Source organism: Somniosus microcephalus, chromosome 11, assembly GCF_052327205.1.
Source record: "Somniosus microcephalus isolate GS21.2 chromosome 11, FLI_Smic_1.0, whole genome shotgun sequence".
NCBI lineage: Eukaryota > Metazoa > Chordata > Chondrichthyes > Squaliformes > Somniosidae > Somniosus > Somniosus microcephalus.
Window position 1 is genome coordinate 135,115,908 of NC_140997.1, and position 25,703 is coordinate 135,141,610.

The 25,703-nt window shown below is 44.9% G+C and overlaps 1 protein-coding gene across 1 annotated transcript in view; it reads left to right on the forward strand.

The window, feature by feature from the left end:
- dnah1 (dynein, axonemal, heavy chain 1) overlaps positions 1-25,703 on the forward strand; it is a 971,783-nt gene that overhangs the window by 882,288 nt on the left and 63,792 nt on the right. The window contains exon 76 of the mRNA XM_085999976.1: positions 25,160-25,366. Within this exon, the coding sequence (XP_085856102.1) occupies positions 25,160-25,366 (207 nt within the window). The remainder of the gene's footprint in view (positions 1-25,159; positions 25,367-25,703) is intronic.

Consider the following 25,703-nt stretch of genomic DNA (forward strand, 5'->3'; position numbering starts at 1 on the left):
AACACCATACCTGGAACAGTTGGGAAAACCATACCTGGAACAGTTAGGAACACCATACCTGGAACAGTTAGGAACACAATACCTGGAACACATGGGAGCACCATACCTGGAACAGTTACGAAGACCATTCGTAGAACACTTGGGAACACCATACCTGGAACAGTTGGGAGCACCATACCTGGAACAGTTATGACCCCATACCTAGAACAGTTAGGAGCACCATACATAGAACATTTAGCAACACCATACTTGGAACAGTTAGGAACTCCATACCTGGAACAGTTGGGAAAACCACATCTGGAACAGTTAGGCGCACCATACCTGGAACAGTTAGGAACACCACAACTGAAACAGTTAGGAACACCATATCTTGAACAGTTAAGTACCTCGAACAGTTAGGAGCACCATACATAGAACATTTAGCAACACCATACTTGGAACAGTTAGGAACTCCATACCTGGAAAAGTTAGGAACACCATTCCTGGAATAGTTAGGAACACCTTACCTAGAACAGTTAGGAACACCATACCTGGAACAGGTGGGAACACCATACCTGGATTAGTTAGGAACAGCATACCTAGAACAGTAAGGAACACCATACCTGGAACAAGTGGGAACACCATACCTGGAACAGTTAGGAACAACATACCTGGAGCAGTTATAAACACCATACTTGGAACAGTTAGGAACACCATGCCTGGAACAGTTAGGAACACCATACCTGGAACAGTTAGGAACACCATACCTGGAACAGTTAGGAAGACCATACCTAGAACAGTTAGGAACACCATACCTGGAACATTTAGGAACACCATACCTGGAACATTTAATAACACCATATCTGGAACAGTTAGGAACACGATACCTGGCACAGTTGGGAGCACCATACCTGGAACAGTTAGGACCCCATACCTAGAACAGTTTGGAGCACCATACATAGAACATTTAGCAACACCATACTTGGAACAGTTAGGAACTCCATACCTGGAACAGTTGGGAACACCATGTCTGGAACAGTTAGGCACACCATACCTGGAACAGTTAGTAACATCATAACTGAAACAGTTAGGAACACCATATATTGAACAGTTAAGTACTCCATACCTGGAACAGTTCGAAACACCATACCTGGAACAGTTAGGAACACCTTACCTGGAACAGTTAGGAACACCATACCTCGAACAGTTAGGAACACCATACCTGGAACAGTTAGGAACACCATACCTAAAGCAGTTAGGAACACCATACCTGGAACAGTTGGGAACACCATATCTGGAACAGTTAGGAACACCATACCTGGAACAGTTGGGAGCACCATACCTGGAACAGTTACGAACACCATTCCTAGAACAATTGTGAACACCATACCTGGAACAGTTAGGAACTCCATACCTGGAACAGTTAGCAACTCCATACCTGGAATAGTTAGGAACACCATACCTAGAACAGTTAGGAATACCATACCTGGAACATTTGGGAACACCATACCTGGAACAGTTCGGATCCCATACCTAGAAAAGTTAGGAGCACCATACATAGAACATTTAGCAACACCACACCTGGAACAGTTAGGAACTCCATACCTGGAACAGTTGGGAACGTCATGTCTGGAACAGTTATGAATTCCGTAACTGGAACAGTTGAAACACCATACCTGAAAGAGTTGGGAACACCATATCTGGAACAGTTAGGAGCAGCATGCATAGAACAGTTTGGAACACCATACCTTGAACAGATAGGAACAACATACCTGGAACAGTTAAGAACACCATAGCTGGAACAGTTAAGAACACCATACCTGGAACAGTTAGGAACACCATACATGGAGCAGTCGGGAACACCATACCCAGAACAATTAGGAACACCATACCTGGAACAGATAAGAACACCATACCTGGATTAGTTAGGAACACCATACTAAGAACAGATAGCAACAGCATACCTGGAACAGTTGGGAACACGATACCTGGAACAGTTAGGAACACCATACCTAGAACAGGTAGGAACACCATTCCTGGAACAGTTAGGAACACCATACCTGTAACATTTGGGAACACCAAACCTGGAACAGTTAGGAACACCTTACCTGGAACAGTTAGGAACAACATACCTGCAGCAGTTAGGAACACCATACCTGGAAGAGTTAGGAACACCATTCCTGGAACATTTAGAACACCATATCTGGTACAGCTATGCACACCATACCTGGAACAGTTAGGACCCCATACCTAGAAGAGTTAGGAACAAAATACATAGAACAGTTAGCAACACCATACCTGGAACAGTTAGGAACTCCATACTTGGAACAGTTGGGAACACCATACCTGGAACAGTTATGAATTCCGTACATGGAACAGTTAGAAACACCATATCTGAAAGAGTTGGGAACACCATACCTGGAACAGTTAGGAACAGCATGCATAGAACAGTTAGGAACACCATACCTTAAACAGATAGGAACAACATACCTGGAACAGTTGGAACACCATACCTGGAACAGTTAAGAACACCATAGCTGGAACAGTTAAGAACAACATACCTGGAACAGTTAGGAACTCCATGCTTCGAACATTTAGGAACACCATACCTGGAACAGTTAGGAACACCATACCGGGAACAGTTGGGAGCACCATAACTGGAACAGTTACGAACACCATACCTAGAACACTTGGGAACACCATACCTGGAACAGTTAGGACCACCGTACCTGGAATAGTTAGGAACACCATACCTAGAACAGATCGGAACTCCATACCTGGAACAGGTGGGAACACCATACCTGGAACAGTTAGGAACACCATACCTGGGTCAGTTAGGAATACCATACCAGGAACATTTGGGAACACCATACCTGGAACAGTTACGACCCCATACCTAGAACAGTTAGGATCACCATACATAGAACAGTTAGCAACACCATACCTTGAACAGTTATGAATTCCGTTCCTGGAACAGTTAGAAACACCATACCTGAAAGAGTTGGGAACACCATATCTGGAATAGTTGAAACAGCATGCATAGAACAGTTTGGAACACCATACCTTGAACAGATAGGAACAACATACCTGGAAGATTTGGGAAAACCATACCTGGAACAGTTAAGAACACCATAGATGGAACAGTTAAGAACAACATACCTGGAACAGTTAAGAACTACATGCCTGGAACATTTAGGAACACCATACCTGGAACAGTTAGGAACAGCATACCTGGAGCAGCTGGGAACACCATACCTAGAACAATTAGGAACACCATACCTGGAACAGTTAGGAACACCATACCTGGAGTAGTTAGGAACACCATACCTGAAACAGATAGCAACAGCATACCTGGAACAGTTGGGAACACCATACCTGGAACAGTTAGGAACACCATACCTGGAACAGTTTGGAACACCATACCTGGAACAGTTGGGAACACCATACCTGGAACAGTTAGGAACACCATACCTGGAACAGTTAGGAACACAATACCTGGAACACATGGGAGCACCATACCTGGAACAGTTACGAAGACCATTCGTAGAACACTTGGGAACACCATACCTGGAACAGTTGGGAGCACCATACCTGGAACAGTTATGACCCCATACCTAGAACAGTTAGGAGCACCATACATAGAACATTTAGCAACACCATACTTGGAACAGTTAGGAACTCCATACCTGGAACAGTTGGGAACACCACATCTGGAACAGTTAGGCGCACCATACCTGGAACAGTTAGGAACACCACAACTGAAACAGTTAGGAACACCATATCTTGAACAGTTAAGTACCTAGAACAGTTAGGAGTACCATACATAGAACATTTAGCAACACCATACTTGGAACAGTTAGGAACTCCATACCTGGAACAGTTAGGAACACCATTCCTGGAATAGTTAGGAACACCTTACCTAGAACAGTTAGGAACACCATACCTGGAACAGGTGGGAACACCATACCTGGATTAGTTAGGAACAGCATACCTAGAACAGTAAGGAACACCATACCTGGAACAAGTGGGAACACCATACCTGGAACAGTTAGGAACAACATACCTGGAGCAGTTATAAACACCATACCTGGAACAGTTAGGAACACCATGCCTGGAACAGTTAGGAACACCATACCTGGAACAGTTAGGAACACCATACCTGGAACAGTTAGGAAGACCATACCTAGAACAGTTAGGAACACCATACCTGGAACATTTAGGAACACCATACCTGGAACATTTAAAAACACCATATCTGGAACAGTTAGGAACACGATACCTGGCACAGTTGGGAGCACCATACCTGGAACAGTTAGGAGCACCATACATAGAACATTTAGCAACACCATACTTGGAACAGTTAGGAACTCCATACCTGGAACAGTTGGGAACACCATGTCTGGAACAGTTAGGCACACCATACCTGGAACAGTTAGTAACATCATAACTGAAACAGTTAGGAACACCATATATTGAACAGTTAAGTACTCCATACCTGGAACAGTTAGAAACACCATACCTGGAACAGTTAGGAACACCTTACCTGGAACAGTTAGGAACACCATACCTCGAACAGTTAGGAACACCATACCTGGAACAGTTAGGAACACCATACCTAAAGCAGTTAGGAACACCATACCTGGAACAGTTGGGAACACCATATCTGGAACAGTTAGGAACACCATACCTGGAACAGTTGGGAGCACCATACCTGGAACAGTTACGAACACCATTCCTAGAACAATTGTGAACACCATACCTGGAACAGTTAGGAACTCTATACCTGGAACAGTTAGCAACTCCATACCTGGAATAGTTAGGAACACCATACCTAGAACAGTTAGGAATACCATACCTGGAACATTTGGGAACACCATACCTGGAACAGTTCAGATCCCATACCGAGAAAAGTTAGGAGCACCATACATAGAACATTTAGCAACACCACACCTGGAACAGTTAGGAACTCCATACCTGGAACAGTTGGGAACATCATGTCTGGAACAGTTATGAATTCCGTAACTGGAACAGTTGAAACACCATACCTGAAAGAGTTGGGAACACCATATCTGGAACAGTTAGGAGCAGCATGCATAGAACAGTTTGGAACACCATACCTTGAACAGATAGGAACAACATACCTGGAACAGTTAAGAACACCATAGCTGGAACAGTTAAGAACACCATACCTGGAACAGTTAGGAATGCCATGCCTGGAACATTTAGGAACACCATACCTGGAACAGTCAGGAACACCATACATGGAGCAGTCGGGAACACCATACCCAGAACAATTAGGAACACCATACCTGGAACAGATAAGAACACCATACCTGGATTAGTTAGGAACACCATACTTAGAACAGATAGCAACAGCATACCTGGAACAGTTGGGAACACGATACCTGGAACAGTTAGGAACACCATACCTAGAACAGTTAGGAACACCATTCCTGGAACAGTTAGGAACACCATACCTGTAACATTTGGGAACACCAAACCTGGAACAGTTAGGAACACCTTACCTGGAACAGTTAGGAACAACATACCTGCAGCAGTTAGGAACACCATACCTGGAAGAGTTAGGAACACCATTCCTGGAACATTTAGAACACCATATCTGGTACAGCTATGCACACCATACCTGGAACAGTTAGGACCCCATACCTAGAAGAGTTAGGAACAGAATACATAGAACAGTTAGCAACACCATACCTGGAACAGTTAGGAACTCCATACTTGGAACAGTTGGGAACACCATACCTGGAACAGTTATGAATTCCGTACATGGAACAGTTAGAAACACCATACCTGAAAGAGTTGGGAACACCATATCTGGAACAGTTAGGAACAGCATGCATAGAACAGTTTGGAACACCATACCTTAAACAGATAGGAACAACATACCTGGAACAGTTGGAACACCATACCTGGAACAGTTAAGAACACCATAGCTGGAACAGTTAAGAACAACATACCTGGAACAGTTAGGAGCTCCATGCTTCGAACATTTAGGAACACCATACCTGGAACAGTTAGGAACACCATACCGGGAACAGTTGGGAGCACCATATCTGGAACAGTTACGAACACCATACCTAGAACACTTGGGAACACCAAACCTGGAACAGTTAGGAACACCATACCTGGAACAGTTAGGACCACCGTACCTGGAATAGTTAGGAACACCATACCTAGAACAGATCGGAACTCCATACCTGGAACAGGTGGGAACACCATACCTGGAACAGTTAGGAACACCATACCTGGGTCAGTTAGGAATACCATACCAGGAACATTTGGGAACACCATACCTGGAACAGTTACGACCCCATACCTAGAACAGTTAGGATCACCATACATAGAACAGTTAGCAACACCATACCTTGAACAGTTATGAATTCCGTTCCTGGAACAGTTAGAAACACCATACCTGAAAGAGTTGGGAACACCATATCTGGAACAGTTGGAACAGCATGCATAGAACAGTTTGGAACACCATACCTTGAACAGATAGGAACAACATACCTGGAAGATTTGGGAAAACCATACCTGGAACAGTTAAGAACACCATAGATGGAACAGTTAAGAACAACATACCTGGAACAGTTAAGAACTACATGCCTGGAACATTTAGGAAGACCATACCTGGAACAGTTAGGAACAGCATACCTGGAGCAGCTGGGAACACCATACCTAGAACAATTAGGAACACCATACCTGGAACAGTTAGGAACACCATACCTGGAACAGTTGGGAACACCATACCTGGAACAGTTAGGAACACCATACCTGGAACAGTTGGGAACACCATACCTGGAACAGTTAGGAACACCATACCTGGAACAGTTAGGAACACAATACCTGGAACACATGGGAGCACCATACCTGGAACAGTTATGAAGACCATTCGTAGAACACTTGGGAACACCATACCTGGAACAGTTGGGAGCACCATACCTGGAACAGTTATGACCCCATACCTAGAACAGTTAGGAGCACCATACATAGAACATTTAGCAACACCATACTTGGAACAGTTAGGAACTCCATACCTGGAACAGTTGGGAACACCACATCTGGAACAGTTAGGCGCACCATACCTGGAACAGTTCGGAACACCACAACTGAAACAGTTAGGAACACCATATCTTGAACAGTTAAGTACCTAGAACAGTTAGGAGCACCATACATAGAACATTCAGCAACACCATACTTGGAACAGTTAGGAACTCCATACCTGGAACAGTTAGGAACACCATTCCTGGAATAGTTAGGAACACCTTACCTAGAACAGTTAGGAACACCATACCTGGAACAGGTGGGAACACCATACCTGGATTAGTTAGGAACATCATACCTAGAACAGTAAGGAACACCATACCTGGAACAAGTGGGAACACCATACCTGGAACAGTTAGGAACAACATACCTGGAGCAGTTATAAACACCATACCTGGAACAGTTAGGAACACCATGCCTGGAACAGTTAGGAACACCATACCTGGAACAGTTAGGAACACCATACCTGGAACAGTTAGGAAGGCCATACCTAGAACAGTTAGGAACACCATACCTGGAACATTTAGGAACACCATACCTGGAACATTTAATAACACCATATCTGGAACAGTTAGGAACACGATACCTGGCACAGTTGGGAGCACCATACCTGGAACAGTTAGGACCCCATACCTAGAACAGTTAGGAGCACCATACATGGAACATTTAGCAACACCATACTTGGAACAGTTAGGAACTCCATACCTGGAACAGTTGGGAACACCATGTCTGGAACAGTTAGGCACACCATACCTGGAACAGTTAGTAACATCATAACTGAAACAGTTAGGAACACCATATATTGAACAGTTAAGTACTCCATACCTGGAACAGTTAGAAACACCATACCTGGAACAGTTAGGAACACCATACCTGGAACAGTTGGGAACACCATACCTAGAACAATTAGGAACATCTTACTTGGAACAGTTAGGAACACCATACCTGGATTAGTTAGGAACACCGTACCTGGAACAGACAGCAACAGCATACCTGGAACATTTGGGAACACGGTACCTGGAACAGTTAGGGACAGCATACCTGGATCAGATAGGAACACCATACCTGGAACAGTTGTGAACACCGTATCTGCAACAGTTAGGTACACCATACCTCGAACAGTTAGGAACACCATACCTGGAACATTTAGGAACGTCATACATAAAGCAGTTAGGAACACCATACCTGGAACAGTTGGGAACACCATATCTGCAACAGTTATGAATTCCGTACATGGAACAGTTAGAAACACCATACCTGAAAGACTTGGGAACACCATACCTAGAACAATTAGGAACACCTTACTTGGAACAGTTAGGAACACCATACCTGGATTAGTTAGGAACACCGTACCTGGAACAGTTGTGAACACCGTATCTGCAACAGTTAGGAACACCATACCTCGAACAGTTAGGAACACCATACCTGGAACAGTTAGGAACATCATACATAAAGCAGTTAGGAACACCATACCTGGAACAGTTGGGAACACCATATCTGCAACAGTTAGGAACACCATACCTGGAACAGTTGGGAGCACCATACCTGGAACAGTTACGAACACCATTCCTAGAACACTTGGGAACACCATACATGGAACAGTTAGGAACACCATACCTGGAATAGTTAGGAACACAATACCTAGAACAGTTAGGAATACCATACCTGGAACATTTGGGAACACCATACCTGTAACAGATAGGACCCCATACCTAGAACAGTTAGGAACACCATACATAGAAAAGTTAGCAACACCATACCTGAAACAGTTAGGAACTCCATACCTGGAACAGTCGGGAACACCATACCTGGAACAATTATGAATTCCGTACCGGGAACAGTTAGAAACACCATACCTGAAAGAGTTGGGAACACCATATCTGGAACAGTTAGGAACAGCATGCATAGAACAGTTAGGAAAACCATACATAGAATAGTTAGCAAAACCATACCTGGAACAGTTAGGAACTCCATACCTGGAACAGTTGGGAACACCATGCCTGTAACAGTTATGAATTCCGTACATGGAACAGTTAGAAACAACATACCTGAAATTGTTGGGAACACCATATCTGGAACAGTTAGGAACAGCATGCATAGAACAGTTTGGAAAACCGTACCCTTAACAGATAGGAACAGCATGCCTGGAACAGTTGGGAACACCATAGCTGGAACAGTTAAGCACACCATACCTGGAACAGTTAGGAACCCCATGCCTGGAACATTTAGGAACACCATACCTGGAACAGTTAGGAACACCATACCTGGAGCAGTTGGGAACACCATACCTAGAACAATAAGGAACACCATACCTGGAACAGTTCGTAACACCATACCTGGAACAGTTAGGAACACCATACCTGGAACATTTGGGAACACCAAACCTGGAACAGTTAGGAACACCATACATGGAACAGTTAGGAACAACATACCTGCAGCAGTTAGGAACACCTTACCTGGAAGAGTTAGGAACACCATTCCTGGAACATTTAGAACACCATATCTGGTACAGCTAGGAACACCATACCTGGAACAGTTGGGCACACCATACCTGAAACAGTTACGAACACCATACCTGGAACAGTTGTGAACACGATGCCTGAAACAGTTAGGAACGCCACATCTGGAACAGTTAGGCACAACGTACCTGGAACAGTTATGAACACCATACCTGAAAATTTAAGAACACGATCTCTGGAACTGTTACAACACCATACCTGGAACAGTTGGGAACACCATACCTGAAACAGTTAGGAACACCATACCTGGAACAGTTAGGAACACCATACCTGGAATAGTTAGGAACACCATACCTAGAACAGTTAGGAACACCATGCCTGGAACAGTTAGGAACACCATACCTGGAACAGTTAGGAACACCATACCTAAAGCAGTTAGGAACACCATACCTGGAACAGTTGGGAACACCATATCTGGAACAGTTAGGAACACCATACCTGGAACAGTTGGGAGCACCATACCTGGAACAATTACTAACACCATTCCTAGAACACTTGGGAACACCATACCTGGAACAGTTAGGAACACCATACCTGGAACAGTTAGGAACACCATACCTGGGTCAGTTAGGAATACCATACCAGGAACATTTGGGAACACCATACCTGGAACAGTTACGACCCCATACCTAGAACAGTTAGGATCACCATACATAGAACAGTTAGCAACACCATACCTTGAACAGTTATGAATTCCGTTCCTGGAACAGTTAGAAACACCATACCTGAAAGAGTTGGGAACAACATATCTGGAACAGTTGGAACAGCATGCATAGAACAGTTTGGAACACCATACCTTGAACAGATAGGAACAACATACCTGGAAGATTTGGGAAAACCATACCTGGAACAGTTAAGAACACCATAGATGGAACAGTTAAGAACAACATACCTGGAACAGTTAAGAACTACATGCCTGGAACATTTAGGAACACCATACCTGGAACAGTTAGGAACAGCATACCTGGAGCAGCTGGGAACACCATACCTAGAACAATTAGGAACACCATACCTGGAACAGTTAGGAACACCATACCTGGAGTAGTTAGGAACACCATACCTGAAACAGATAGCAACAGCGTACCTGGAACAGTTGGGAACACCATACCTGGAACAGTTAGGAACACCATACCTGGAACAGTTTGGAACACCATACCTGGAACAGTTGGGAACACCATACCTGGAACAGTTAGGAACACCATACCTGGAACAGTTAGGAACACAATACCTGGAACACATGGGAGCACCATACCTGGAACAGTTACGAAGACCATTCGTAGAACACTTGGGAACACCATACCTGGAACAGTTGGGAGCACCATACCTGGAACAGTTATGACCCCATACCTAGAACAGTTAGGAGCACCATACATAGAACATTTAGCAACACCATACTTGGAACAGTTAGGAACTCCATACCTGGAACAGTTGGGAACACCACATCTGGAACAGTTAGGCGCACCATACCTGGAACAGTTCGGAACACCACAACTGAAACAGTTAGGAACACCATATCTTGAACAGTTAAGTACCTAGAACAGTTAGGAGCACCATACATAGAACATTCAGCAACACCATACTTGGAACAGTTAGGAACTCCATACCTGGAACAGTTAGGAACACCATTCCTGGAATAGTTAGGAACACCTTACCTAGAACAGTTAGGAACACCATACCTGGAACAGGTGGGAACACCATACCTGGATTAGTTAGGAACATCATACCTAGAACAGTAAGGAACACCATACCTGGAACAAGTGGGAACACCATACCTGGAACAGTTAGGAACAACATACCTGGAGCAGTTATAAACACCATACCTGGAACAGTTAGGAACACCATGCCTGGAACAGTTAGGAACACCATACCTGGAACAGTTAGGAACACCATACCTGGAACAGTTAGGAAGGCCATACCTAGAACAGTTAGGAACACCATACCTGGAACATTTAGGAACACCATACCTGGAACATTTAATAACACCATATCTGGAACAGTTAGGAACACGATACCTGGCACAGTTGGGAGCACCATACCTGGAACAGTTAGGACCCCATACCTAGAACAGTTAGGAGCACCATACATGGAACATTTAGCAACACCATACTTGGAACAGTTAGGAACTCCATACCTGGAACAGTTGGGAACACCATGTCTGGAACAGTTAGGCACACCATACCTGGAACAGTTAGTAACATCATAACTGAAACAGTTAGGAACACCATATATTGAACAGTTAAGTACTCCATACCTGGAACAGTTAGAAACACCATACCTGGAACAGTTAGGAACACCATACCTGGAACAGTTGGGAACACCATACCTAGAACAATTAGGAACATCTTACTTGGAACAGTTAGGAACACCATACCTGGGTTAGTTAGGAACACCGTACCTGGAACAGACAGCAACAGCATACCTGGAACATTTGGGAACACGGTACCTGGAACAGTTAGGGACAGCATACCTGGATCAGATAGGAACACCATACCTGGAACAGTTGTGAACACCGTATCTGCAACAGTTAGGTACACCATACCTCGAACAGTTAGGAACACCATACCTGGAACATTTAGGAACGTCATACATAAAGCAGTTAGGAACACCATACCTGGAACAGTTGGGAACACCATATCTGCAACAGTTATGAATTCCGTACATGGAACAGTTAGAAACACCATACCTGAAAGACTTGGGAACACCATACCTAGAACAATTAGGAACACCTTACTTGGAACAGTTAGGAACACCATACCTGGATTAGTTAGGAACACCGTACCTGGAACAGTTGTGAACACCGTATCTGCAACAGTTAGGAACACCATACCTCGAACAGTTAGGAACACCATACCTGGAACAGTTAGGAACATCATACATAAAGCAGTTAGGAACACCATACCTGGAACAGTTGGGAACACCATATCTGCAACAGTTAGGAACACCATACCTGGAACAGTTGGGAGCACCATACCTGGAACAGTTACGAACACCATTCCTAGAACACTTGGGAACACCATACATGGAACAGTTAGGAACACCATACCTGGAATAGTTAGGAACACAATACCTAGAACAGTTAGGAATACCATACCTGGAACATTTGGGAACACCATACCTGTAACAGATAGGACCCCATACCTAGAACAGTTAGGAACACCATACATAGAAAAGTTAGCAACACCATACCTGAAACAGTTAGGAACTCCATACCTGGAACAGTCGGGAACACCATACCTGGAACAATTATGAATTCCGTACCGGGAACAGTTAGAAACACCATACCTGAAAGAGTTGGGAACACCATATCTGGAACAGTTAGGAACAGCATGCATAGAACAGTTAGGAAAACCATACATAGAATAGTTAGCAAAACCATACCTGGAACAGTTAGGAACTCCATACCTGGAACAGTTGGGAACACCATGCCTGTAACAGTTATGAATTCCGTACATGGAACAGTTAGAAACAACATACCTGAAATTGTTGGGAACACCATATCTGGAACAGTTAGGAACAGCATGCATAGAACAGTTTGGAAAACCGTACCCTTAACAGATAGGAACAGCATGCCTGGAACAGTTGGGAACACCATAGCTGGAACAGTTAAGCACACCATACCTGGAACAGTTAGGAACCCCATGCCTGGAACATTTAGGAACACCATACCTGGAACAGTTAGGAACACCATACCTGGAGCAGTTGGGAACACCATACCTAGAACAATAAGGAACACCATACCTGGAACAGTTCGTAACACCATACCTGGAACAGTTAGGAACACCATACCTGGAACATTTGGGAACACCAAACCTGGAACAGTTAGGAACACCATACATGGAACAGTTAGGAACAACATACCTGCAGCAGTTAGGAACACCTTACCTGGAAGAGTTAGGAACACCATTCCTGGAACATTTAGAACACCATATCTGGTACAGCTAGGAACACCATACCTGGAACAGTTGGGCACACCATACCTGAAACAGTTACGAACACCATACCTGGAACAGTTGTGAACACGATGCCTGAAACAGTTAGGAACGCCACATCTGGAACAGTTAGGCACAACGTACCTGGAACAGTTATGAACACCATACCTGAAAATTTAAGAACACGATCTCTGGAACTGTTACAACACCATACCTGGAACAGTTGGGAACACCATACCTGAAACAGTTAGGAACACCATACCTGGAACAATTAGGAACACCATACCTGGAATAGTTAGGAACACCATACCTAGAACAGTTAGGAACACCATGCCTGGAACAGTTAGGAACACCATACCTGGAACAGTTGGGAACACCATATCTGGAACAGTTAGGAACACCATACCTGGAACAGTTGGGAGCACCATACCTGGAACAATTACTAACACCATTCCTAGAACACTTGGGAACACCATACCTGGAACAGTTAGGAACACCATACCTGGAACAGTTAGCAACACCATACCTGGAATAGTTAGGAACACCATACGTAGAACAGTTAGGAACACAATACCTGGAACAGGTGGGAACAGCATACCTGGATCAGTTAGGAACACCATACCTGGATCAGTTAGGAATACCATACCTGGAACATTTGGGAACACCATACCTGGAATAGTTAGGACCCCATACCTAGAAAAGTTAGGAGCACCATACATATAACTTTTAGCAACACCACACCTGGAACAGTTAGGAACACCATACATGGAGCAGTTGGGAACACCATACCCAGAACAATTAGGAACACCATACCTGGAACAGATAAGAACACCATACCTGGATTAGTTAGGAACACCATACTTAGAACAGATAGCAACAGCATACCTGGAACAGTTGGGAACACGATACCTGGAACAGTTAGGAACACCATACCTAGAACAGTTACGAACAACATACCTGCAGCAGTTAAGAACACCATACCTGGAAGAGTTAGGAACCCCATTCCTGGAACATTTAGAACAACATATCTGGTACAGCTATGAACACCATACCTGGAACAGTTAGGACCCCATGCCTAGAAGAGTTAGGAACAAAATACATAGAACAGTTAGCAACACCATACCTGGAACAGTTAGGAACTCCCTACTTGGAACAGTTAGGAACACCATGTCTGGAACAGTTATGAATTCCGTACCTGGAACAGTTGAAACACCATACCTGAAAGAATTGGGAACACCATATCTGGAACAGTTAGGAACAGCATCCATAGAACAGTTTGGAAAACCGTACCCTTAACAGATAGGAACAGCATGCCTGGAACAGTTGGGAACACCATACCTGGAACAGTTAAGAACACCATAGCTGGAACAGTTAAGCACACCATACCTGGAACAGTTAGGAACCCCATGCCTGGAACATTTAGGAACACCATACCTGGAACAGTTAGGAACACCATACCTGGAGCAGTTGGGAACACCATACCTAGAACAATTAGGAACATCATACCTGGAACAGTTAGGAACACCATACCTGGAACAAATAGCAACAGCATACCTGGAACAGTTGGGAACACGATACCTGGAACAGTTAGAAACACCATACCTAGAACAGTTCGTACCACCATACCTGGAACAGTTAGGAACACTATACCTGGAACATTTGGGAACACCAAACCTGGAACAGTTAGGAACACCATACATGGAGCAGTTAGGAACAACATACCTGCAGCAGTTAGGAACACCTTACCTGGAAGAGTTAGGAACACCATTCCTGGAACATTTAGAACACCATATCTGGTACAGCTAGGAACACCATACCTGGAACAATTGGGCACACCATACCTAAAACAGTTACGAACACCATACCTGGAACAGTTGGGAACACGATGACTGAAACAGTTAGGAACGCCATATCTGGAACAGTTAGGCACAACGTACCTGGAACAGTTATGAACACCATACCTGAAAATTTAAGAACACGATATCTGGAACTGTTACAACACCATACCTGGAACAGTTGGGAACACCATACCTGAAACAGTTAGGAACACCATACCTGGAACAGTTAGGAACACCATACCTGGAATAGTTAAGAACACCATACCTAGAAGAGTTAGGAACACCATACCTGGAACAGGTGGGAACACCATACCTGGAACAGTTAGGAACACCATACCTGGATCAGTTTGGAATACCATACATGGAACATTTGGGAACACCATACCTGGAACATTTAGGACCCCATACCTAGAACAGTTAGGAACACCATACATAGAACAGTTAGGAACACAATACCTAGAGCAGTTAGGAACAACATACCTGGAACAGTTGGGAACACCATACGTGGAACAGTTAGGAACACCATACCTGGAACAGTTAGGAACACCATACCTGGAACAGTTAGGAACACCATACCTGGAGCCGTGAGAAACACCATACCTGGAACATTTAGGAACACCATACCTCGAACAGTTAGGAACACCATACCTCGAACAGTTGGGAGCACCATACCTGGAACAGTTAGGAACACCATACCTGGATCAGTTAGGGCTACCATACATGGAACAGTTGGGAACACCATACCTAGAACAGTTAAGAACACCATAGCTGGAACAGTTAAGAACACCATACCTGGAACAGTTGAAACACCATATCTGGAACAGTTAGGAAAAGCATGCATAGAACAGTTTGGAACACCAAACCTTGAACAGATAGGAACAACATACCTGGAACAGTTGGGAACACCATACCTGGAACAGTTAAGAACACCATAGCTGGAACAGTTAAGAACACCATACCTGGAACAGTTAGGAACACCATACCCAGAACAATTAGGAACACCATACCTGGAACAGGTAGGAACACCATACCTGGAACAGTTGGGAACACGATACCTGGAACAGTTAGGAACACCATACCTAGAACAGTTAGGAACACCATTCCTGGAACAGTTAGGAACACCATACCTGTAACATTTGGGAACACCAAACCTGGAACAGTTAGGAACACCATACCTGGAACAGTTAGGAACAACATACCTGCAGCAGTTAGGAACACCATACCTGGAAGAGTTAGGAACACCATTCCTGGAACATTTAGAACATCATATCTGGTACAGCTAGGAACACCATACCTGGAACAGTTAGGACCCCATACCTAGAAGAGTTAGGAACAAAATACATAGAACAGTTAGCAACACCATACCTGGAAGTGTTAGGAACTCCATACTTGGAACAGTTGGGAACACCATACCTGGAACAGTTATGAATTCCGTACCTGGAACAGTTTGAAACACCATACCTGAAAGAGTTGGGAACACCATATCTGGAACAGTTAGGAACAGCATGCATAGAACAGTTTGGAACACCATACATTGAACAGATAGGAACAACATACCTGGAATAGTTAGGAACACCATACCTGGAATAGTTAGGAACACCATACCTGGAACAGTTAGGAACTCCGTGCCTTGAACATTTAGGAACACCATACCTGGAATAGTTAGGAACACCATACCTGGAGCAGTTGGGAACACCATACCTAGAACAATTAGGAACACCATACCTGGAACAGTTAGAAACACCATTCCTGGATTAGTTAGGAACACCATACCTGGAACAGACAGCAACAGCATACCTGGAACAGTTGGGAACACGATACCTGGAACAGTTAGGGACATCATACCTAAAGCAGTTAGGAACACCATACCTGGAACAGTTGGGAACACCATATCTGCAACAGTTAGAAACACCATACCTGGAACAGTTGGGAGCACCATACCTGGAACAGTTAGGAACACCATACCTGGAACAGTTAGGAACACCATACCTGGATCTGTTAGGAATACCATACCTGGAACATTTGGGAACACCATACCTGGAACAGTTAGGACCCCATACCTAGAACAGTTAGGAACACCATACATAGAACAGTTAGGAACTCCATACCTGGAACAGTTAGGAACACCATACATAGAACAGTTAGCAACACCATACCTGAAACAGTTTGGAACTCCATACCTGGTACAGTTGGGAACACCATACCTGGAACAGTTAGGAGCACCATACCTGGAACAGTTAGGTGCACCATACCTGGAATCGTTAGGAACACCATACCTGGAACAATTATGAATTCCGTACCTGGAACAGTTAGAAACACCATACATAGAATAGTTAGGAACACCATACCTAGAACAGTTAGGAACACCATACATAGAACAGTTAGCAACACCATACCTGAAACAGTTAGGAACTCCATACCTGGTACAGTTGGGAACACCATACCTGGAACAGTTAGGAGCAGCATACCTGGAACGGTTAGGTGCACCATACCTGGAATCGTTAGGAACCTCATACCTGGAACAGTTAGGAACACCATACCTGGAACAGTTGGGAACACCATACCTGGAACAGTTAGGAACACCATACCTCGAACAGTTTGGAACGCCATACCTAGAACAGTTCGGAACACCATACCTGGAACTGTTAGGAACACCATACCTGGAATAGTTAGGAACAACATTCCTAGAACAGTTGCGAACGCCATGTTTGGAACAGTTGGGAATTCCATAGCTAGTGCAGTCAGGAACTCCATACCTACAACAGTTAGGAACACCATAAGTCATAGAGTTATACAGCACAGAAAGAGGCCCTTCGGCCCATCGTCTCCATGCCAGCCATCAAGCCCTGTCTATTCTAATCTAATTTTCCAGCACTCGGTCCGTAGCCTTGTATGTTATAGCATTTCAAGTGCTCATCTAAGTGCTTCTTGAATGTTGTGAATGTTCCAGCCTCTGCCACCCTTTCAGGCAGTGAGTTCCAGATTCCAACCACCCTCTGGGTGAAAAAAGCTTTTCCTCTAATCCCCTCTAAACCTCCTGCCCCTTACCTAGAAACTATGCCCCCTGTTTATTGACCCCTCTACTAAAGGGAAAAGTTCCCTTCTATCTACCCTATCTATGCCCATCATAATTTTGTACACCTCAATCCAGTTCCCCCTCAGCCTGCTCTGCTCTAAGGAAAACAACCCCAGTCTATCCAGTCTTTCTTCATAGCTGAAGCGCTCCAGCCCAGGTAACATCCTGGTGAATCTCCTCTGCACCCTCCGCAATGCAATCACATCCTTCCTATAGTGTGGCAACCAATCAGTATTCCAGCTGTGGCCTAACTGGCGTTTTGTACAGCTCCATCATAACCTCCTTGCTCTTATATTCTTTGCCTCGGCTAATGAAGGCAAGTATCCCATAAACCTTTTTAAACCACCTTATCTACCTGTCCTGCTGCCTTTAGGGATCTATGTACATGCACACCAAGGTCCCTCTGATCCTCTGTCCTTCCTAGGATCCTACCATTCATTGTGTATTCCCTTGCCTTGTTAGTCCTCTCAAAATGCATCACCTCACACTTTTCAGGGTTAAATTCCATTTGCCACTATTCTGCCCATCTGACCAATCCGTCTATATCGTCCTGTAGCCTAAGGCTTCCCTCCTCGCTATTTACCACTCCACCAATTTTTGTGTCATCTGCAAACTTACTGATCATACCTCCTACATTCATATCTAAATCATTAATATACACTACAAACAGCAAAGGACCCAGCACCAATCCCTGCGGCACACCACTGGACACAGGCTTCCAGTCACAAAAACAACCTTCGATCATCACCCTCCTGCCACTAAGCCAATTTTGGATCCAATGTGTCAAATTGCCCTGGATCCCATGGGCTCTTACCTTCTTGACCAGTCTCCCATGCGGGACTTTGTCAAAAGCCTTACTGAAGTCCATGTAGACTACATCAACTGCACTACCCTCATCCACACACCTAGTCACCCCCTCTCAAAATTCAGTCAAATTGGTTAGACATGATCTCCCCCTGACAAAGCCATGCTGACTATCCTTGATTAATCCTTGCCTCTCCAAGTGGCGACTAATTCTGTCCCTCAGAACTTTTTCCAATAATTTCCCTACCACTGATGTTAGGCTCACTGGCCTGTAATTCCCTGGTTTATCCCTACTACCCTTCTTGAATAATGGTACTACGTTAGCTGTCCTCCAGTCCTCTAGCACCTCCCCTGTGGCCAGAGAGGTTCTGAAAATTTGTGTCAGAGCCCCTGCAATCTCCTTCCTTGCCTCACACAGCAGCCTGGGATACATCTCGTCTGGGCCTGGGGATTTATCCACTTTTAGCCCACTAAAACCACTAGTACCTCCTCCCTCTCAATACTAATTTGTTCAAGTATATCACAATCCCCCTGCCTGATTTCTATGCCTACATCGTCCTTCTCCATAGTGAACACAGATGCAAAATATTCATTTAAAACCTCACCCACATCTTCTGGCTCTACACACAGATTGCCACTTTGGTCCCTAATGGGCCCTGCTCTTTCCCTGGTTATCCTCTTGCCCTTAATATACTTATAATACACCTTGGAATTTTCCTTTATTTTGCCCGCTAGGTTTTTTTCATGCCCCTCTTCGCTCTCCTAATTTCTTTTTTAAGTACCCCCCTGCACTTTCTATACTCCTCTAGAGCTTCCACTGTTTTTAGTCCTTTGTATCTGCCAAAAGCCTCCCTTTTTTTCCTAATCCATTCTTGTATATCCCTTGACATCCAGGGCTCCCTGGGCTTGTTGGCCCCACCCTTGACCTTTACGGGAACATGTTGGCATTGTACTCTCTCTATTTCCTTTCTGAAAGACTCCCAGTGCTCTGAAGTGGATTTTCCTACAAGTAGCTGATCCCAGTCCACTTTGACCAGATCCTCCCATATCATATTAAAATCAGCCTTCCCCAATTTAGAATCTTTATTTCCGGTCCATCTTTGTCCTTTTCCATGACTACCTTAAATCTCACCGAATTATGGTCACTGTCACCAAAATGCTCTCCTACTGACACTTCTACCACTTGCCCGGCTACATTCCCTAGAATTAGGCCCAGTACCGCCCCCTCTCTTGTAGGACTTTCTACATGCTGGCTCAAAAAGCTCTCCTGGATGCACTTTAAGAAATCTGCACCCTCTAAGCCTTTCACACTCTGACTATCCCAGTTAATATTGGGGAAGTTGAAATCTCCTACTATTATTACCCTATTATTTCTACACTTCTCTGAGATTTGCCTACATATCTGTTCCTCTATCTCTCCCTGACTGTTTGGGGGCCTATAGTATACTCCCAGCAAAGTGCTTGCCCCCTTTTCGTTTTTAAGTTCTACCCATATGGCCTCATTAGAGGAACCTGCTAAGATATCATCCCTCCTCACAGCAGGACTTGACTCCTTGATTAATATTGCGACACCCCCTCTTTTACACCCCCCTCTGTCTCGCCTGAAGATTCCATACCCCGGAATATTGAGCTGCCAGTCCTGCCCCTCCCTCAACCATGTCACTGTGATAGCAACAATATCATACTCCCATGTGTTCATCAACACCTTCAATTCATCTGCCTTACTCGCAAGACTCCTTGCATTAAAATAAATGCCATCTAGCCTTGCCATACTCCCTTGTGCCGTTACATATTTGCTCTACCTTCCAGGCTGACTTGTTTTTTCCCTCTATATTTGGCTGTGCATCACCCCCTGCTATAACTCCTCTCCGTATCCCATCCCCCTGCCAAGTTAGTTTAAACCCCACCCCCCACCCCGCAACAGTACTAGCAAACCTCCCCGCAAGGTTGTTGGTCCCGTTCCGGTTCAGGTGCAACCCATCCGACTTGTACAGGTCCCACCTTCCCCAGAAGCAGGCCCAGTGATCCAGGAAACTAAAGCCCTCCCTCCTGCACCAACTCTTTAGCCACGCATTCATCTGCTCTATCCTCCTATTCCTATACTCACTAGCACATGGCATCGGGAGTAATCTAGAGATTACAACCTTTGAGGTCCTGCTTTTAAATCTGCTACCTAGCTCCCTAAATTCTTGTTGCAGGACCTCATCCCTCTTTCTACCTATGTCATTGGTACCAATGTGAACCACGACCTCTGACTGTTCGCCCTCCCCCTTCAGAATGCCCTGCAACTGTTCAGTGACATCCTTGACCCTGGCACCAGGGAGGCAACATTCTATCCTGGAGTCACGACTGCGGCCACAGAAACGTCTATCTGCTCCCCTTACGATAGAATCCCCTGTCACTATTGCTCTCCCATTCTTTTTCCTCCCCTCCTGTGCAGCTGAGCCACTCGTAGTGCTGCATTTCCCTGAATAACCATCTCCCCCAGCAGTATCCAAAATTGAAAATCATACCTGGATCAGTTCAGAACACCATACCTAGATCAGTTGGGAACACCATACCTGGAACCATTAGGATCACAATACCTAGAACAGTTGGGAACACCATACCTGGAACCATTAGGATCACCATACCTAGAACAGTTGGGAACACCATACCTGGAACCATTAGGATCACAATACCTAGAACAGTTGGGAACACCATACCTGGAACCATTAGGATCACCATACCTAGAACAGTTGGGAACACCATAGCTAGAACAGTTAGGAACACCATACCTAGAACAGTTGTGAACATCATACCTGGAACAGTTAGAAACACCATACCTGGAACAGTTGGGAACACCCTACCTAGAACAGTTTGGAAAACCATACCGGGAAAAGTTAGGAACACCATATTTGGAACAGTTGGGAACACCATACCTACAATGGTTATTAACACCATACCTAGAACAGTTGGGAACACCATACCTGGAACAGTTAGGAACACCATACCTAGAACTGTTTGGAACACCATACCTGGAACAGGTAGGAACAGCATACTTGGAACAGTCGGGAACCCCATACCTGGAACAGTTGGGAGCAACATACCTTGAACAGTTTGGAACACCATACCTTGAACAGTTGGGAACACCATACCTGGAACAGTTAGGAACACCATACCTAGAACAGTTAGGAACACCATACCTGGTACAGTTAGGAACACCATACCTAGAACAGTTAGGAACACCATACCTAGAACAGTTAGGAACACCATACCTAGAACAGTTAGGAACACCATACCTGGAACAGTTAGGAACACCATACCTAGAACAGTTAGGAACACCATACCTAGAACAGTTACAAACACCATACCTGGAACAGTTAGGAACACCATACCTAGAACAGTTAGGAACACCATACCTGGAACAGTTAGGAACACCATACCTAGAACAGTTAGAAACACCATACCTAGAACAGTTACAAACACCATACCTGGAACAGTTAGGAACACCATACCTAGAACAGTTAGGAACACCATACCTGGAACAGTTAGGAACACCATACCTAGAACAGTTAGAAACACCATACCTAGAACAGTTGGGAACATCATACCTGGAACAGTTAGAAACACCATACCTAGAACAGTTGGGAACACCATACCTGGAACAGTTAGGAATGCCATACCTAGAACAGTTTGGAACACCATACCTAGAACAGTTTGGAACATCATACCTGGAACAGTTAGGAGCAGCATACTTGGAACAGTTGGGAACCCCATACCTGGAACAATTAGGAACACCATACCTGGAACAGTTAGAAACACCATACTTGGAACAGTTTGGAACACCATACCTGGAACAGTTAGGAACACCATACCTAGAACAGTTTGGAACACCATACCTAGAACAGTTAGGAACACCATACTTGGAACAGTTTGGAACACCATACCTGGAACAATTAGGAACACCATACCTGGAACAGTTTGGAACACCATATCTCGAACAGTTAGGAACGCCATAACTAGAACAGTTGGGAATGTCATACCTAGTACAGTTAGGAACACCATACCAGGAACAGTTAGGAACACTATACAGTTGGGAACACCATACCTGGAACAGTTAGGAACACCTTACCTAGAACAGTTAGGAACACCATACCTGGAACAGTTAGAAACACCATACTTGGAACAGTTGGGAACACCATACCTGGAACAGTTTGGAACACCATATCTCGAACAGTTAGGAACGCCATACCTAGAACAGTTTGGAACATCATACCTGGAACAGTTGGGAACACCATACCCAGAACAGTTAGGAACAGCATACTTGGAACAGTTGGGAACACCATACATAGAACAGTTACATTGAGTACTTAGAGGGACTTTTAAGATAGCCATCTCCAATAGGCTTTTTCTCAGTAAAAGAAAATGGCCCTTCCATTGGCAGCCGTGCCTTCAGCTGTGTAGGCCCTAAGCTCTGCAATTCCTTCACTAAACCTCCCCACCTCTCTGTCCTCCTTTTAGACACTTCTTAAAACCTACCTCTTTGACCAAGATTTTGGTCACCTGCCCAATATCTCTTTATGAGTCTTGGTGTCAAATTTTGTCTTATAACTCTCCTGTAAAGCAACTTGGGTGTTTTACAGCGTTAAAGAGGCTATATAAATGCAAGTTGTTGTTGTATAGCTGTGGCTCTGTTGGTAGCACTCTTGGCTCTGAGTCAGAAAGTTGTGGGTTTAAGCCCCACTCTTGGTTCCTGAGCACATAATCCAGTGCAGTACTGAGGGAGTGCAGCACTGTCGGAGTGCCATTTTTCTGATGAGACGTTAAACCGAGGTTCCATCTTCCCTTTCAGATGGATGTAAAAGAACCCATGGCACTATTCGAATAGGGGCAAGGGACTTCTCCCTGGTGTCCTGGCTAATATTTATCCCTCAACCAACATCACTAAAACAGATGGGCCTAGAAATTCAGTCGCGTTTGCGCCCACTTATTGGCTATAAAGTGGTTTGCGCCTGAAGTTTTTTATCGCCCGAAATTCAGATGGACCCTAACATCGGCGTTAGCCGGTAGCGCCGCGCCGGCACCAATGACGTCATCGGTGTGCGCAGCGCCCCGGTTGCAATGCTATTCCGGCCCGATGGCCAAATTCAGTTGCGGCCGCCTCGCCCGTGGCAGCCGCAAACAGCGTTTGTGAAACGGGGTCTTGCAGCTCCGAAAGGCCGGCGCATAAAGGTGGAGCGGCGGCCGGACGCTTTCCCGGCGGCCGCCTGCCCGCACCGCCCTCCCTGGACTCCTGCACCACCCCCCCGCGGCATTGATGTCTGAGTCCCGCGAGCCCGGCACTTCTCCGTGGTGCCGGGCTCATTTGCCGGGGGAATCCACCGGTGATCTGACGGCTGCAGGCAGCTCCTCCTTAAGAGAAGGAGGAGGCCTGCAGTACCCCAGGCTGCCGCACCGCATCGGGTGCCGCAGCGGTAGCTGGACGCCTGAAAGTGACATTCATCGCCCCTAGCGAGGCGGCCAAACCCTGCAATAGCGCCCGCCGCCGTCTTGGCCCGTCGCAACTGAATTTTAGGCGGGCACTACGGGAATCCTGGCGGGCGCAAAATTTCGGGCGCAAAAGACCTGGCGGGGCCATACCAAATTTCTAGGCCATGATCTGTTTATTATCTCATTGCTGTTTGTGGGACCTTGCCATGTGCAAAATTGGTTGTTGGCGTTGCCTACATTACAACAGTGACTGCACTTTAAAATTCATTAATTGGCTGTAAAACGCTTTGTGATGCCCTGAGGACATGAAAATTGCTATATAAATTTAAGTTCTTTCTTTACTGTGTTATGCTTAACGTAAGTATCTCAGATGAATGCACTGAGGGAAATTCTGCTTTAAAATACCCTAACATGGAAGATATTTAAATGACAAAGACCTAGTGAGCTCCAGCTTGATACCCAAGTGTCTGTATTTTCTAGGCATATCCTTCACTGAAACCGTTGGCCTCATGGGTAGAGGATCTTCTTGAGAGAATCAACTTCCTACAGAAATGGATTACGGATGGGATTCCAGCCGCCTTCTGGATCAGTGGATTTTTCTTCCCACAAGCATTTCTAACAGGAACACTCCAGAACTTTGCAAGACGGTCGATTATCTCTATTGACACAATATCGTTTGACTTTATGGTAAGAGACAGGAAGGGGAACTGAGTTGCACAGTGTGTTACACATTGGTCTTTCACCGTTGAGTCCTGAGTGCAAATTCAACCCTGATTGATGGAATAAAAGTCTCCACTGACTGCTGTCTGTAAGGGTCCTCAGTAGGCGGTGCTCTTAATTGTAATTAGAGCTGAAGAGTAGAATAGAGGGAGCCTAACTCTGCATCTGACTGTGCTTTAATTGGTCTGGGAGTGTTTGATGGGGCAGTGTAGAGGGAGCTTTACTCTGTATCTAATCTTTGTTGTACCTGACCTGGGTGTGTTTGATGGGTTCCTATTCCCTTTGCACCACTGGCCTTGTAACA